This window comes from Trachemys scripta, chromosome 2, assembly GCF_013100865.1.
Source record: "Trachemys scripta elegans isolate TJP31775 chromosome 2, CAS_Tse_1.0, whole genome shotgun sequence".
NCBI lineage: Eukaryota > Metazoa > Chordata > Testudines > Emydidae > Trachemys > Trachemys scripta.
Window position 1 is genome coordinate 63,796,060 of NC_048299.1, and position 14,967 is coordinate 63,811,026.

At 42.9% G+C, this 14,967-nt stretch overlaps 1 protein-coding gene across 6 annotated transcripts in view; it reads left to right on the forward strand.

The window, feature by feature from the left end:
* Nucleotides 1-14,095, forward strand: part of PLCL2 (phospholipase C like 2) — a 201,879-nt gene extending 187,784 nt beyond the window's left edge. For 5 of the 6 annotated variants that reach the window (XM_034760744.1, XM_034760745.1, XM_034760743.1 and 2 more), the window contains one exon: nucleotides 13,154-14,095. In XM_034760744.1, coding sequence (XP_034616635.1) covers nucleotides 13,154-13,333 — 180 coding nt within the window. In that variant the 3' untranslated portion in view covers nucleotides 13,334-14,095. The remainder of the gene's footprint in view (nucleotides 1-13,153) is intronic. The other variant, XR_004644470.1, reaches the window with a different exon arrangement.
* Nucleotides 14,096-14,967: the final 872 nt, after the last annotated feature.

Consider the following 14,967-nt stretch of genomic DNA (forward strand, 5'->3'; position numbering starts at 1 on the left):
GTATGTATGTCCTTGGTTTTCATATGGTGGTAAATGAAAAGACAAATCCACTTTCTTAAAAGCGACCTGCAAATAATTTTTAAAAGTCCAGCTATTTTGTTTGGGACACTAGCAATTAATTCTAAATATACTCTAGGATAGGCACTGACCGCATAATTAATTTTAAATCTACTATTCTTGTTTTGCATATCACTGACATACAAACTTGTTGTTTGTGTGGGTTTCTTTCTCCATCAGTGCTGGGTGGGTTTCTAGTTTCATTTATATTTATTGTGTACTCCACAGGAACATTGCAAAATCTACCCCTTCCACCACTACCATATATTAAAAAAGCAATTTCTAATTATTCATCCTAATGAGAAGTTTGAAAAACAATTAACATTTTTATGAACTTTAAAACCAATAGATATTCCTACCAACTGCAGAAACTTTATATATAATAATAATAATAATGTGTATAAAGCACCTTTTATCAGAGGATATTAAAGTTCTTTGCCATTACTTTACACTTACAATCTTTCTGTGAGGTGTCACTTTTTAAAAAAAAAGATTGACCTTTCTATTGGTATATTATATTTATAATGTAGATATTTTAAGTGGTTTAATGCCACTGAAGTTTGACATTGTTTTGACAATGACCCCTCTATGGGCAGGATCATTAGGTAATAAGATTTTAATTCACTCTTGGAAGTACTCTGATTTCAGACTAAATGGAGTTTAATAGTGACTGTAGTGCATGTATTGTGAGCTAAAGAAAAAGTGTGAGCTGTGGTCATGAAGGTGTATATTGTGACTTTATATTAGGAAGGAACTACATGTAGTTCAAGGTGTTGAGTGTAATGGTCAGAGTAAAAAGAACAGGAGTACTTGTGGCACCTTAGAGACTAACAAATTTATTAGAGCATTAGAGCATGGTTCCACTCGAAGAAGTGGGCTGTAGCCCACGAAAGCTTATGCTCTAATAAAATTTGTTAGTCTCTAAGGTGCCACAAGTACTCCTGTTCTTTTTGCGGATACAGACTAACACGGCTGCTACTCTGAAAAATGGTCAAAGTACTAAATCAGAAATTTAGTGTCCTATAGGAACAGTTGAGACTAGAGAGGGTGCAGGGAGTTCCTTTCAGCACATCCACTAATTGCAGTGTCCATGCCCCATAATGTGTGTGTGGGTATGATCAGTACCCTATCCACTCCTCTGGGGAAAGCACATCTTAAATATTAAGAACCATTGCTGTGGACTGTCCCTCCAGCTGTTGCAGTATAGACGTACCTTTTGAGGCTATCTTTATGCATCAGGAAGGAAAAATAAACAATACAGGTTCATTTTATTTGCTCTATATTTCCCCATGGCTATTAGAAATCAGCCTATTTCTTTTAAGAAAAAAGCATAACCTCTTATAATAAAGAAAAGTCATGTTAATCTGAACAACACTACAAAAATATCCTCATGCTGAAAACCAAGAGTCCATCTTAGCTCCTTCATAGGGAAAGGTCAGGAATGTAGGACGCAGCTGATGTAATTTCTAAACAAATTACCGTATATACTCGATCATAAGCCGGTTCGTTTATAAACCGACCCCCCCCCCCAAGATGGATAAGTAAAAATGGAAAAAATGTTATAACCCGTTCATAAACCGACCCTATAATTCAGAGGTAAACCGACCCTATAATTCAGAGGTCAGCAAACTTTGGCTCCCGGGCCATCAGGATAAGCCGCCGGTGGTCCAAGATGGTTTGTTTACCTCACGCATCCGCAGGCACGGAGGTAAACCTAAGTAAACAAAGTGTCCGGGCGTGCCAGCTGCTTACCCTAATGGGCCAGGACAGCAACTGGTGGGGAAATTTTTTCGGGGGGAGAAGCTGGGAGTCAGGGGAGTAACCCTTGTGACCATCCTCCACATGACCCCACCCCTTTCCCAGGACCCCCACATTCTCCCCATCCCATCCCTTCCCACCTTATCTGGGGAGGGTCAGGAGAGGATGTCTCTGACCTGGCTGGTTTCAGAGTAGCAGCCATGTTAGTCTGTATCCGCAAAAAGAACAGGAGTACTTGTGGCACCTTAGAGACTAACAAATTTATTTGAGCATAAGCTTTTGTGGGCTACAGCCCACTTCATCGGATGCATAGAATGGAACATATATTGAGGAGATATATATACACATATAGAGAGCATGAAAAGATGGGAATCGTCTTACCAACTCTGAGAAGCCAATTAAGTAAGAGAAAAAAACTTTTGAAGTGATAATCAAGATAGCCCAGTACAGTTAGTTTGATAAGAAGTGTGAGAATACTTACAAGGGGAGATAGATTCAATGTTTGTAATGGCTCAGCCATTCCCAGTCTCTATTCAAGCCTAAGTTGATTGTATCTAGTTTGCATATCAATTCAAGCTCAGCAGTTTCTCATTGGAGTCTGTTTTTGAAGCTTTTCTGCTGCAAAATTGCCACCCACAGGTCTGTCATTGAGTGACCAGACAGGTTAAAGTGTTCTCCCACTGGTTTTTGAATGTTATGATTTCTGATGTCAGATTTGTGTCCATTAATTCTTTTGCATAGAGACTGTCCGGTTTGGCCAATGTACATGGCAGAGGGGCATTGCTGGCACATGATGGCATATATCATATTGGTAGATGTGCAGGTGAATGAGCCCCTGATGGCATGGCTGATGTGATTAGGTCCTAGGATGATGTCCCTTGAATAGATATGTGGACAAAGTTGGCATTGGGCTTTGTTGCAAGGATAGGTTCCTGGGTCAGTGTTTTTGTTCAGTGGTGTGTGGTTGCTGGTGAGTATTTGCTTCAGGTTGGGGGGCTGTCTGTAAGCAAGGTCAGGTCTGTTTCCAAGATCAGTGAGAGTGAAGGATCATCTTTCAGGATAGGTTGTAGATCTTTGATGATGCGCTGAAGAGGTTTTAGTTGGGAGCTGAAGGTGACAGCTAGTGATGTTCTGTTATTTTCTTTGTTGGGCCTGTCTTGTAGCAGGTGACTTCTGGGTACTCGTCTGGCTCTGTGAATCTGTTTTTTCACTTCAGCAGGTGGGTACTGTAGTTTTAAGAATGCTTGATAGAGATCTTGTAGGTGCTTGTCTCTGTCTGAGGGATTGGAGCATATGCGGTTGTATCTTAGAGCTTGGCTATAGACAATGGATCATGTGGTGTGTCCTGGATGGAAGTTGGAGGCATGTACAAAGTTACCTACATGCCTCCAGCTACAAGCTCAGAACCTTGCTTCCACAGCCCTCACCTCCTGCAGACTGCTTGCATGGCCTGGGCTACTGTTCTTTGGCTTTACTGAGGCACAAAATGGAAAGGCTGGATGTATTTAAAGGTTGTCCCAGCTGGCTTCATAAATAGTCCCCAGCCAAAGTTCAGGAAAGCCTTAAAGGGATTAAACATGAAAATTTAATGACCAGAAGAACTTTGCTATGTAAATATTAAATATCCTTTTTAAATATTAAACACAAAAGTTCTTCTGATGTTAAGCTACTGTTAAAGTACAAGTAGGATGGAAACTGGTTTCAGTCACCAGCACGTGGGTTCACAACCCATTATTGTCACAGAATGTCAACAGTTTTCTAAACCATAGAATGATTTCACCCATAGACTTAGAGATTCTGTTTGTCAAATATATCTCAGATGTTCTTCACATGCAGCTTGTCTACACTACAAAAAAAAAAATCTTGACAATGAGCAGTAGCACTAGGAGTAGCTTAACTGGTACTGAATGTGGGTTAGCTCCCAAGTATTGACATACTGTGTTCAAACTTGCAGGTTTTTTGTGGGGCAGACAATCCGTGTGTGTGTGTGTGTGTGTGTGTGTGTGTGTGTGTGTGTGTGTGTGTGTGTGGTGAAGAGTGCTTCTCTTCAGTATTGCCAATTTGAGCAAAATGGGTACAAATTTCACTTAATAAATGTGAGACCATACAGTGCAAAGCGGTTGTTATCAATGAAGTAATAAGGCAGGTACTGTACCTAAATACTATTTATAAATATACTTACAAAATTACCCTTTGTCAATTGTTGAGAGCCCACCCAAATGCCAGCTTGAACTCCTTGTTTATTCAAAATGGCTACAAGACTGCAACGTTTTAAACAAAACTTACCTAAACACAAGAATTGCTCATGATGGCCACTCCTTCTGAACTCTTTGATCAGCTGGGGAAGACCAGGTATGTGTCTTTGCCACGTCAAAGACAGAATATGTAGTGGCACCAGCTCCAAGGCCTACCTTGTGGCACCTACACGAACCATTTCTGATTCAGAGCAAGGGGATGTCCTCATACGAAGTCACATTTGCACAGGTGACTGATGGTTTGATGCTTTTTCTCTCAGATGGCCAACAACTGTGGAGTTTACCATCAATTCCTGGCCCTCCACCTCATAATCATCCCAAACTAAAATCGACAATGGTGATTATTTGGAGATGCCCCCTAAGTGGCCTAAAATTTACCGTCCCGTTGGAAAGGAGGACGTGTAAGAACCTGCACAGACATGTACAAGAATCATCAGAAATACCTGCACTAGAGAAAAGATGCACAGTGTAACCAATATATATACACACACAAGTCAAGATGAACTGCATTTTATCGAGATGCCAGTGCCAATCCTTTTCTTATTCAAATACTGCTGCCCTTTAGACAGACTACATTGGAGCACCCCGTTGAGTCAGCCAATCTGGTGGCTCAGTGCTGTTCTGTGACCACCACATTGTGGTGTCTGCCCTCCCATTTCTTCACATTCTTATTTCCTTTTTAATTTCTGGCCAACAAATCATTTTAAAAGTAAAATATACAGTAATAATAGTGACAGTTACACAGTACAGTAGAATCTGTGACAAAAAAAATCAAGCTTCAGTACAAGATACAGAGTAAAGAAAATGTAAAACTGTTGAGACATTCTACTTGTTATTGTGTCACATTGGATCAAAGCCAACATCTCATTTCACAGATGTAGAGGAGATGATAAACCCAAAACCCTTTCCTTTTTTAATTACCTTTCAGTTTCTATTCAGATCTGACATTACAGCTCATACCTGAAAATATCAAAGCGAAGCATGAGCTTTTCTATGCTGATGAAGTTGCTCTTCTAGGGTAGAATTCAGGCAAATGAGAACTTTTACATTCATCAAGGAAATTTAATTGACACTGCATATTAACTCATGTCCTCTTTTTTTTTAACAGTTTATAAATGAATATCAGTGTTGAAGTTTGATGTCCTTTAAAGCAATTACTACATGATGGGCCACAAAGCAATACTCTACTGAATTCATTTTGTGAATTATGAACAAATGTTAATACAGTAGATGCTCATTTGCAGCAACACCTTGTAAGAGCAACCACCACTTATGAGCAACATGAATATCTACTGTACAATATACTCCCAGTTATGCCAGTAACATGCATTTTATTTGGATAATTGGGAGTTCTGATGATGAAGAGAGCAGGAGGCCTTCAGCAGGGGGTGGCTTCACCAACAGCCGGGGGGGGTCGTCATTGTCCTCCTCACAGTCCTGCTTGGAGATCTCTGCTGTCCCTTCTCACTCACTCCTGTCACAACAGAGCTGCAGAGAGTTCCATGTGCTGCTGCCGAGCTGGTGACAGCCAATGCCTGCAGACACAAGGTGTGAGGGTGAGGCTGCAGTCCTGACAATGCAAAGAAGGGACCCCCCGGCCAGTGTCTACAGCGATTGAGTGTCCACAGCCCTACAGAAGTGCAGGGAGCCCTCTGCAGCTCTTCTGTCACAGCCCCACGCACTTACTCCCTGTGACAGTGGGGACTGAAGAAGGCTCCCTGCACTGTCACAGGAGCCATTCAGCATCAGGGTGGCCTCCCCACTGCCAGGTGCTCCTCCTCCTCCTCGCTGTCCTGGCTGGGGTCGGGAGGTTGCTCTTTTAACCGAACCTCCGCATTATCCAAATCCCTTCCTTGTTCGCCAGCATGAGATACATGCTGTAGAGGCAGATATGTATGGGGGGATGGGATAGCTCAGTGGTTTGAGCATTGGCCTGCTAAACTCAGGGTTGTGAGTTCAATCCTTGAGGGGGCTACTTAGGGATCTAGGGCAAAAATCAGTACTTGGTCCTGCTAGTGAAGGCAGGGGGCTGGACTCGATGACCTTTCAAGGTCCCTTCCAGTTCTAGGAGATAGGATATCTCCATAATATCTCATCTATCTCATGATGAGGAATTCTGATAGTGTGGAGGTGCAGATAACAGGGTTTTGGATTAGCAGAAGTATTCTGTACATGAAATAGACTATTGTGCTTTATTCTGTTATTCCTTTCTTTAGTGGACAGCAGTGGTTACAATCCAGAATGGCAGCTTCCTTGCAATTTGCCTTGTGACATGCAAACCCCTTACTGTTCCCATCCCCAGACTGGTTCTCAACCATGTCAGATTTGGTCCCGGGACAACTACACAGAGCACATCACCGGCCACCGCCAATACCAAGAGTGAGCCGGGGAGACCTCGTGCACCCACAAGGGGGAAGAGACCTATAAACCCCCCCTGCTGGACTTTATCCCCTGAGCCCTGAACCCACCGAACCTAACTGAATCCCACCACGTGAGGGTCACCCCATCCCCATTACCCAGCCCACTTACTTATACCCATGACTGTCTCTATTTTCTGTATGGGTGATAGACCCTCACCGCTTGTCGGCTGTATCCTGATCCCGCCCACCAGTTACCTCCCCCCCCGCATTGGGGACATTGCAGTCTGTATATATTATGTGTGCTGCCCAACCCCAAAACACTAACATCCCCCCCTATACTCTGTATGTTACCCCCAATGACCAATAACTGATGCCTCAAATTTTCTGTATTGTTTATTTTTCAAATATTCACTAATAAAATTTATATCTTGGTTATGTGGACAGTTTTCCAATGGAGACTAGATTCAGAGAATTAATTTCATTTCACGTTTGACCTAACCCAGATTTGAAGGCAACTCTTCAGAGGTGAAAGGCTGGTAGAACTGACATCGCCATAGAGCCAACAAACAGCATCTGGGTTTAGTTGTGGAATTGGTTCAGGCTCCAGGATTGAGTTGCCTTTAAAGATCAGGTTACTGTTGGGGTAGCTGATCGCATTGTTTCCTTGACTGTTTTCCTTTAACTCATTTGGGATTATGGTATCTGCACATCACTCTTGTTTGAGCCATCGGTTAGGTTTGCATTCATTTTGGAATGCATGGGCTTTGCATACATCTTGGTTTTGCAACATAGATCTGCAGAGCATGGGGTGTGACTGTCCATGACGAATGGTGAATGGGCCACAATTTCAATGCATACATATATTCCAGTTGGCAATCAATTATATATAATAGTACTTTGTTTTGTGAATCAGGATCAAATAGTGTGTTAAGAAATTGGGGTCATCTGTAACAACATGTAAGGAGTTTAGCATTGGTTTTGCATGTCCTAGTAGTTCCTCACTTAGAGGGCTTATAGGATTGGGCTTTTGTCTAGTTATTGAGACATTTAACCTGTAACAAATGAATTACTGTATTAGGCCAACTGTTGAGTTCTAAATTGAGAAGACAAATCTTTGAATCCGTACAAAGGAGCTTTTTAGTTTAATTTTATTAAGGTCCGTGTTACTGTGTTTTGCTGCTACTTCAGTAAGTGCTGTAGCTGAGATTGCATGATTCTTTCCATTCTGTCACACCACTCCCCCCATCTTCAGTCATTAAGAATTTTTTTAAACTCTTACCTTTTGGGAGACTTTTCTTTGAAGCTTTGCCACTTCCTGATTACAGTTTGTTTGGAAAGTTTTAGGAATAGTTCTTCCTATATCAGTGTTTCTCAAACTGGGGGTCCCAACCCAAAAAGAGATTGCAAGGCTCATAAGGGGGTTGCGAGATCACAAAAAATATTGCTGGAAGGGTAGGGGTGGGTACAGCAGTCGCCGCTTTCTGGCCACTCCAAGTCTGAAGGCAGTGAAAATGCCAGCAGTAGCTCAGAAGTAAGGGTGGCAATACCACAAGTATGCTCCTATGCATATGTTCAGTAATTTGCTGTCACTTTTTTTGTGGGGGGTGGGTTGTCACAGCCTGAAATATTTTCAGAGGGTGGGCCTAGCAAAATAAATCAGAGAGCCCCTGGCCTATATGAATGAAATATCAATGGGGGAAAATACACTTTACCTAAGCACTGGTAGCAAAGTCAACACTGTCATGAGGCAAGGCATGGTCAAGGGTTGAACTCCAGCACTGATTGGATCAGCTACCCCGGACTACATGTACCAGCACCAGCCAGATTTATTGAGACCTTCCAATCCCGCAAGAACTGGAGTATTCACTCCTTTCAACCTAACTCACCCTGACTGTGCTGAGACTCTTGAATGTGGCATCAAGAACCTCAGCGCAGTTGCCAGCAACACCCAGATCCACAGCATCTGTGATGGATCTAGAGCAGGGGTGGCCAATCTGTGGCTCCAGAGCCACATGTGGCTCTTCGGAAGTTAATAGTGACTATACAAAGAGCTGCATGACTCCGGGGCTGGAGCTACAGGCGCCAACTTTCCAATGTGCGAGGGGATGCTCACTGCTCTGCCACAGGCCCTGCCCCCACTCCACCCCTTCCCACCCCCTCCCCTCAGCCAGCCGTGCCCTCGCTTCTCCCTCCAGAGCTTCCTGTACGCCACAAAACAGCTGATTGGGAGGTGCGGGGAGGGAGGGGGAGTTGCTGATCGGCGGGGCTGCTGGTGGGCGGGAGGCACTGAGAGCGGGTGGGGGGGGGGAAGCTGATGGGGGGCTGCTGACGTATTACCGTGGCTCTTTGGCAATGTACAATGGTAAATTCTGGCTCCTCCTCCGGCTCAGGTTGGCCACCCCTGATCTAGAGTATTCATTCTCCTCAGCATCCTCAGTTACCTTGGGTGATGATCACAAGTATGATCATGTGTACTCACTGAGAGCATTATCACCATTCTTTACCTCCTTAGGAGTTCCAGGGGCCCTCATCACTCCCAGGAACCTGGTTCCTCACACCTTGGTCATCTCATGGGAAGCAAGACTACTCAGACTGACCATACATGCCTAAGGGCCTTCATTCATTTTTTCAGCAACTCAAGCAGCGCCCGAACTCCCACCAACTCAGGTCTCTCGTAGTCATGAGGAGGAGCAAGAGGAAACAAGCCCTTCCTCCATTAGATTCCTCAAAACCAGTTGCTTTGTCACCATCTATGGGTGAAGCAGTGTTGCTCCTCAGGGCCCCACAATTAGATGACTTTAAGGCAGTAGCTCTCAAACTTTTGTACTGGTGACCCCTTTCACACAGCAAGCCTCTGAGTGCGACCCCCCCTTATAAATTAAAAACACTTTTTTATGTTTTAACGCTATTATAAATGCTGAGGGTGAAGCGGGGTTTGGGGTGGAGGGTGACAGCTCGCAACCCCCCATGTAATAACCCCCTAAGGGGTCCCAACCTCCAATTTGAGAACCGCTGCTTTAAGGAGTTCCAAGAGCTCTGGAAAAAGACAACGGCACTCCAGCTACCATTGGAGGAGGTGCAGGAGCCCACCCACAAGCTAGTGAATATTTTGAAATCTACTGCTCTGGAATGGTAGCCTGGCCTATAAATGAGGCAATAATGAATTCAGCCCAATCACTATAACAGACCCCAGCTACAATTGCCGTCACATCCAGGAAGGTGGACAGAAAATATCAATTTCCACCTGGAGATGTGGAATATTTTACAGCCACCCTGGTTATCATGGTGGCCAACAAGAAGGCAAGACAGAACACAGCACTGCTAAAGGAAAAGAAGCCAAAAGAAGCTAGATTTATTTGTCAGGAAAGGCTATTATTTGACTTATTTTGACTTGCCAACCATCAAGCATTTTTGGGGGGACAGGAGGCGTTTTGATGGAGTCCTGTGTTATACAAGAAGTCAGATTAAATGGTTACAATGGTCTTCTCTGGCCTTGGAATAGATTAATTTATGAATTTTTTTTAAAAGTCTTGCTTCCTTTTTTTGAATATCCCCAAAGCCAAAATGGCAGGGCTCAAAGAAAAGAAATGTGGCATTGTAATAGCCCTTACCAAGGAACGGTGCCTTACATTGTTCTGAGGTGAATTAGTTTGAAAGAATGATGAACCTTTGAAAATTGGTCCTGTGGAAAAACAGTATGTGATCATGTAATTAAAGACTGTGTCACACTGCCTATGCACGGGGGGAAATTAAGGGTGCTCCGGGGGGAAATTAATTCTGGCATTTCCTAACATTTAAGTGCTTTACTTTGCAACCTCAGTAGTGGACTTTTAACAGAGTTTGTGTGTAATTCCCTAGGTTTTTAAACAAGCAAACTGGGGTGGGGGGGGAAATTCCATCCTGTGGCATCATATTGACAACCCCGTGGTTCATCAGCAGGGTTGGAATCTTTAGAGCCACTGCATTGACCTCTGCCACTTGAGTTAATGGAGTACTGAGTCTCACTATTCCTTTGCTGTCAGCAACTATGTATGAAACCCAATGGGAAAAGAGTGCCATTCACCCCACACCTAATCCATACAGAGAATGACAACCTGCTATTGCTATCTGTCAATCTTGAATTCCATTTCAGGCTCTGGATGGGAATGTGCTATAGTGGGCACAGATTCTTCTGCCTATTCCTCCCCCTTCCTCTCCCCTGACTTGACCTATTCTGCACCATTCCCTTCAACTTGTCCCAGTCCTGTCTCTTCTCCATCCCTGGTTCCTTGCCCCAGTACTGTTCTTCTTCGCTTACCCAGGCCCAGTCTTCTTGCCTAACCACTGCTAGTCTCCCTAGCCAGGCTCACAGTCCTAGACCCAGTCTCTCCTTTTCTCCCCTCTCCCCCACCATTCCCAGTCCCAGGCTTCTTGCCCAGCCACTCTCAGTTCTCTTCTCTTGGGTCCTCATCCCACCTATCCCACTCGTCTTCTGCAGGCTTGTCATCCAATGTCAGTCACCCTGTCCACTCCAGCTCCCAGTCAGTCCCTGTTCTCGCCCGGCAGCCCAGCTCTTTCTCAGCTCTCCCCAGTAAGTTTTAGTCCTGGTCTTCTTGTCCAGTCAGTCCCAGTTGTCCCTCCGCTCCCCAGCTCCTTGTCTGATTTCAATGTTCTCCCCATAAGCCAACTATCTCCCAGCCCCCCTGAATTTCTCTTACCATCTCCCAGTGTTCTCTCCCAAACAGTCCCAGCCAGTCTCCTTGTCCAATCACACCCAGTTCCAGATTCTCCCCACCCCCCCAGCCTTTTTCTGCCCCTGGTCCAGCTCTTGTTCCCTCTACATTTGAATCAGACAGCTTCCTCCCCCACGTGGCCTGGGCAGAAGCATGGTCATTAATAGCACAGGAGAGACCATCTCCCTACTCGTAGTTCTAGGGCCCACCCCAAAGTAACAGGGAGCAACCATTACAGAGAAAGTCAGGCTTCACACATGTAGCCCTAGGCTGGATAGAACATGCAAAACCATATGCAGGCGCATGCTCCCTGAGGCCAGACTCTGGAAATTTAGCTGCTGAAATTGATGAAATCTCTACTGAGCATGTGCAAACTACAATTTGTCAAAGGCTTATCACTTGGCCAAACGAGCATGTTTTGATCGCAAAAGGCACATCCCTGATAGAAAGGCCACCCCCCCCGGCCGAATTACAAGTCCTTATTTTAAAATATCGAACACTAGAGCCATTCAAAGAAAAGGTCTCAAGAATTTTTTAATGGACGACAAAAAAACCCTTTTTTCTGTAATCTTGTTCTTGGAAATGGCTGAATATTTTATGCTGAAATTTTTCAGAAAAAAAAATGAGCTTGAGGCTGAGGCAGTATGGAAAATTTCAGCCCAAACAGTTAAAGATTCACATAGTTGTAAGCAACAGAGTCTCATAATGGGGAGTGTCAGGCAAGCTTAATTGTAGGCCGAGCCACCAGTACAACCTATAATAAACAGCCTGGTTAAAGTTCTAAAACTGCATTCTAACTAATCCACATAACAACTTGTGCTAGAAACAGATGCACTCTCGCTATGACTCACTTATTCTACCGGAATGTTTTAAATTAACTTTCTTGGTTGTCATGTTTGAAGAAAAAAAAAAAAAAGTCCTGGTTTCCTTTAACAGATGAAAGAATCAGAATGTTATTGAAGCCAGTGGCTGAACTTTCTGTTACTTGTCTCCCCATAGGTGGAACATGCATTGCCAATTGCAATTTCAAGGAGGAATTTTTTTTTGTATACAGCAATGTTTTCCATTTGTGTGGCTCAAACAGAAATAATTTGGTACATTCTAATTCCATATGAAAATATTTTCCATCAGTTGTAAGTGTCAGTACCGTAACATTCTTTAGCAAGTTCTATACTGATCTGGTATGCTTATTCAGAGCTGCTCGCAGAAGTAAAACAGGATAAGCCAAAAGGCAGTCCTCCAGAGAGTGCAAATGTAGTCTCCTTTACCCCAAGAGCCTCTCTACACAGGTTCTGTGAAGTCTTCTATGTGCAGTGACTCAGGGAAGAGGCTGTTCTCTGTAGCATGTTCAGCCCATGGATTCCTACATGTAAATAGCATATGGAGGAGTTGCTGTCTGTAGCAGCATTGCCTCATGGTGGTTCACCTGAGCACAGCTGCAAGTAGGGAGAACCTAGCTAATGATAGCATGACTCCACCAAGGGAAGGGAGGGAGGGATAGCAATTTCTGTTCTAGGCCTGCCCTTTCTCTGAGCTTCTCCTTAAACTCCGCCTAGTACAGCAGGACAAATACAATTCCTTGGAAGCATCATCAATGTAACCCAGCTGAGTTTTCAGTCCTCTCTGCCCCTCTCACAAGGGCTTTCTCTGACGCCAGCCCTTATTTAGGTTTATCACCAGGCTACTGTTGAGTGAAGAGACCTCCTGGTAAACAAAAAAGAAAAGCATGTAACTGCTCTTTGAGGTGTACAAATGAATCCCCACATCTGTCTGCATTAATAAACAGCATGTGTTAAAACTGTAGCAGATTCTGTTACTGAAAGCTGTTGGGTAGCAAGGGTTTCTGTTCTTTTGTTTATACATCCAGTTGGCTCCAGAGAAAGCAAGCAGCATGGCTTCTTACTAACGCATAGTAATATGGTTTTGATCTTCATGAGCAGGGCAACTGTACAATAAATCTGAAAAGAATCCTATTATTGATTGTATGTTCTAACTGTACTTGTTCTTACAGGGACAAGCTGATCTTCTAAAATATGCTAAAAATGAGACATTTGAGAATCTGAAACAAATCCATTATGCCGCTCTTTCATGTGGACTCAATAAACCAGGCACTGAAAATGCAGAAGTCTCAAAGCCCCGTCGAAGCCTGGAAGCCATACCTGAAAAGTCAAGTGATGAAATTGGAGAATGATGAAACTTTCTGCTCATAATTCTGGAGTTTATAACTCTGCAACCAACTGTAGCTGCACAGGACATTTGCTTTGCACTTAATATTGAAAACTATATTTGGAGTTTTTAAAGCACAACTGGAAAAGCTAATTACAATCTATTAAAACTGTGAACGTACTTTGCAATTCTGCGTGTGACGGCAATGAAATTGTTTAACATGGAAATTATCTTGCTGGCCAAAATGTATATGTGTAAAATATATCATAATTCAGTAAAGTGTGCTGAAAAGGGAAGGTGGATTCATAGGTTAGACGGTGACTGTGCTTGATTTTCAAAATAATTAGGTGTGCAATTCCTTGATTTTTGTGCAAAATTCAGTAATTGTTTGTAATACATAGGTATGCAATTGTGCACCTAACTTATGAAAATCAGGTCAATAAAATGAATTACACATTCTCTAAAAAATGTGGATTTTATTTTAGACACTTGAGGGTATTTGGATTTGAAGGGGAATTTTTTTTTCTTGTTGAGCCATAAATAAAAAGGAGAATGTAACTAGACAGTGCTCACTGAGACTTCAGTGCACTATAGGAGAGCCATTGTGTGAAATGAAAATGTGCAATCAGTCTGATATAGCCTAGGCCTGAAGAAGATACATACCTATGAACTTCAGCAAATGTGTACAGCTAATGTAAAAGTGACCAAACTGCGAGTAAAGTGTTATAAATAATTTTTCATTCTGTGAAGTGAAGTGTTCACATTAAAAGCAAGTTTTGTGATATCACTCCCATGCAAGTAAATCTTTTAACTAAACTTTAACTTTATTTTTCAGTTTAAAAATATTTTCTTCCATACACAATAGGTGATATCTCAGTTACGAGGTTTGTCAAAAACCTGTTTCTGTTATTTATTTTAGATAAAGGTACAATAGCTAATGTACTCAAAGTTATTATACAAACTTAGAGCCATCTATTAGGGCTTCTGATTTAAGTACGGTGTATCATCCCACAGTGCACTATATTCAAAGAAAAATAAGATTAAAATGCAGCTTCTATTCAGCAGGGGGAATTTTATTGAATCCTTGAGTGGCACTTTACACCATACGGAGGTTTCACTTATACCAAACCAAGGCCCTGATTCTGCAATGAAAGCTGTATGAATGGACCTCTGCATCTACACAGAATCTTGACAACTTTAATGGAGCTCTCCCTAGAGGCAGCAATCCACCTACATGGATCTGATTACACAATAACCTTTAGTCATTGAAGAAGTTGAACGCACTCTATGCAGTACCCTTTGAAGCTGCTTTTCTAAATGACATTCTGTACAGATTAGGAGCTGATTGTAGCACGTGCTGCTCACTCAACTCCCAGTGAGCAGATCATATACTGCAAGCCCAAAATATTATGCTCCTACTTAGGCAAAACTTCCATTGACTGCCATATAAAGATGTAAAATATGGCCCATAGTCACCATTGCTCTTTAAGTGATCTTTCCCAAGGCTGTCAGCTGTGAGATCCCTGATTCCATGTGAAATTGATAGGAAGCAAGCAGCATCCTTAGTAGTAGTTAATACAGAATTAGTCTGCATGGGCCAAATGCATCCCTGGTGTATTTTTCACAAACTAAATAGGAATGAGGAATGAACTGGGCTAC